Source organism: Camellia sinensis, chromosome 3 (genome assembly GCF_055761805.1).
Source record: "Camellia sinensis isolate YWXY chromosome 3, ASM5576180v1, whole genome shotgun sequence".
NCBI lineage: Eukaryota > Viridiplantae > Streptophyta > Magnoliopsida > Ericales > Theaceae > Camellia > Camellia sinensis.
Window position 1 is genome coordinate 51,835,275 of NC_138963.1, and position 2,868 is coordinate 51,838,142.

The following is a 2,868-nucleotide window of genomic DNA, read 5'->3' on the forward strand; positions in this document are numbered from 1 at the left end:
ATCCTGGCATCAACTACTCCACCAAATACCTCTATTTCTCAGATTCCAACACTGAGCATTGAAACTGAAGCACAACCGGTGAGTCCAACTGATTGAAGTCTTGAAGAATCATTTCTTATGTACTGAGATTCAATAGTTTTATGAGATTTGTTAAGACATTGAGATTTGTTTGCCATTGAAAAATTCAAAGAACCACCAAACAATACAATGTGAAACGTAGGATGTGTTTGTTTCCTAGGAAAATATTGGCAGAATAACTCTCCTTTCATGGTTATGGCATCATGATACCATGGGGGTTGCTTGCTTACAAATTTAGCTTGTAAGAATAGGTACAATTGTTGGCATGCTTGTGTCAAATTTAATGAAGCAAATTTAGCCACTCCATTCTATCAATCAGTGATGTTAGTCCAATTAAAGGTTGCTTCTGCATCTATTAGATGTGCTAGAGCGCAATACTCTCGAGTCATCTGAGCTCAATTTCCATGAACAATGATGGCATTGTTTTGTATCCTACGTGTCATAGAAGAACTTGGCCTGGAAAGAACAATGAAAAGATCTAAACTTTGTTCCCTCTCTTGCTGCTACAATTCAACAACCTCATCTTCTCTGCAATTGCCCACCCATATATACATCTGTGCTTTCTTACTTGATCGCAAAACTCTACAACAATCCTTCCTCGGTGACTGCAATAGAAAATTAGGATTTAGTTAGTACAAGTAATATCGGGTAAGAAAACAGTTTGCCAATTCCAAAACAAAATTTGGTAGTGGGTTTTTTTGTTTTTAAATTCAATGAAGAATTAGTCAGTGAAATTTCACTCATATCACATCCAACCTTAATACAGAAATATGACAAAGAAGAACAAAAATTGTGTTTTGAAGTAATTAAGACCATACCTTATCCCAACGTTGGGTATCCGGTCTTTTGAAGACCACGACAGAGTCAATTTTTTCGGGTGAGTTCATTCTCCATCGACAAAGAGGGTGGGGGTCTTGACGATCAAGAGTGTAAACCCCAATAATCTGCCTCCTGCCTTGATGATATTGTGATGCTCTCACAAAATACAAGAAAGGCTTCTGGCAGGGGTGGCTTGTCACAGGCCTTGTGTTGAACGCATATGCAGTGAAATCGGCTCCAGGGTGCCAGTTTAGGAAGGTTCTCGCAGGCATCTCTAGCTCTCTGGGAGACATGACTCCTCTTATGATTTGAACCACGTAACCCCAAGAAACTGAAATGGACCAATGCCGATCCCTGTCGTAGCAGATGGATTGCTGCATCATGCTGGCGGAGTCGTTTTTGGTGGATTGAAACAGGTGCCGGACGGATTGGACTCTTGTCATCCGAGGGAAAATTGGATCCACTACGTCGAGGTGGTGGAGGGACACCAGTGGAGCCACAGGGTGAGCTCCCAAAAGGCCTAAGAGGCTTCCATACACATCATACTGCATAGCCACAAACGCTAGAATTAATTTCCAAAGTCATGGCATTGATTTAACAATTTAGAATCAAATAAGATCACTACTTTCATATCATTGATCACCATTTTCAAGAATTGTAAGTCTATTAGGCTTTTAAAATTACCTGATGAAACCCGGGTTCCTTGGTAAGTGGCACTCCAAGCTCAGACATACAAGCCTGAATCCGATCATCGCTCCCATACAAACCCGGGTACCGCTGAATACACCGGTCCTGCATCTTCTCCAACTCCTTGGCCAACGGATAACTTATCGCAAACCCACCGCCTCCAAACGCCATAGCATACGAGAAAAATATATTCTGAATATGACTCTCCGACGAACTGCCAACGTAATAGAGCTGTCTGTGATCGTACTTGGACAAAATCCTCACCAAATTATCGACCATGAAAATGGTGTCGTCATCTCCCATCACGAACCACCTCACGTCCTTCATTCCTAGCCTGAGAGTCTCCGAAACCACCCTCGATATTCTGAGGGCGGATCTCTGACCCTGGCGGTTCGTGTACTTGAAACTGGCGGTGGTGCCGGAGATCCGAATCTCGGGCAAGGAGGAGGCTTCGTGCCGCCTGGTCCTGACTCTCTGATCTAACCAGACCACTCCTCTGGTCTGCCTAGGTCTCCACCACTGCTTTATGTATTGTTTTCTTTGGTCCCAGTGTTTGGAAGAGGCGGCGATGCAGAAGACGATGTGTTTGAGCTGGGTGTCATATCGGAGGGACTTTTGGGGGATTATGGGTGTTGTTGTTGTTGATGGATAGTGTTGTTGTAGTTTGGAGGAAGAAGAGTTGGTGGTGTGGGTTTTTTGTTGCGTGGAGATGGAGATATTGTCGTAGTCGTGGTCATCGGTGGATGAAGGGAGGGGGCAGTTGGGTTGGAAGAGGAGGAGATTGGAAGAGTAGAGGAAGTAGAGGAGGAGGAGGAGGAAGAGGAAGAGCCAAGTGGTGCAACTGCGGAGGCGTTGTTGGTGAGTGGAGCTCATTTGGCAGTTATGGAGATTTGGAAGTTCCCGGTACTGAGCTTTGTGATGTGTTTATGCACTAGACTAAGAGGAGGAGGAGGAGCAGAGAGAGAGAGAGAGAGAGAGGTTGGAGTGAGAATTGTTCGGATCTAAGAAAGAGAAGGTAGGTTGTTATGAAATCAACGAACTTGAAGGCGGGTACTACTCTACTACGTGGAAGTCGTATCGCAAGTTCCAAAAATGCTGCCAACCAACCATGAAAATATACTAAAATTTGTCCTAAAATGGGATGCATAGGCCTCCCTTGCAAAATTCGCTATTTTAATATCTACTTTTATTTGTATTAATTTTCATCGTTTTAACTTTACTAATTAGGAGGTCAATATAATTATATGAAAAGTAAGAGGTTCATTATATTTTTTTTAATTCTTA

At 43.0% G+C, this 2,868-nt stretch overlaps 1 protein-coding gene across 1 annotated transcript; it reads right to left on the reverse strand.

Moving 5' to 3' along the window:
• Nucleotides 1-560: 560 nt before the first annotated feature.
• On the reverse strand, nt 561-2,526 carry LOC114265718 (transferring glycosyl group transferase (DUF604)). The gene is made up of 3 exons (XM_028206534.2): nt 1,582-2,526; nt 897-1,442; nt 561-683 (listed from the first exon to the last, which is right to left on the reverse strand). Exons 1-3 carry the CDS (start codon nt 2,455-2,457, stop codon nt 582-584), a joined length of 1,524 nt encoding a protein of 507 aa, XP_028062335.1. The 5' UTR covers nt 2,458-2,526; the 3' UTR covers nt 561-581.
• Nucleotides 2,527-2,868: the final 342 nt, after the last annotated feature.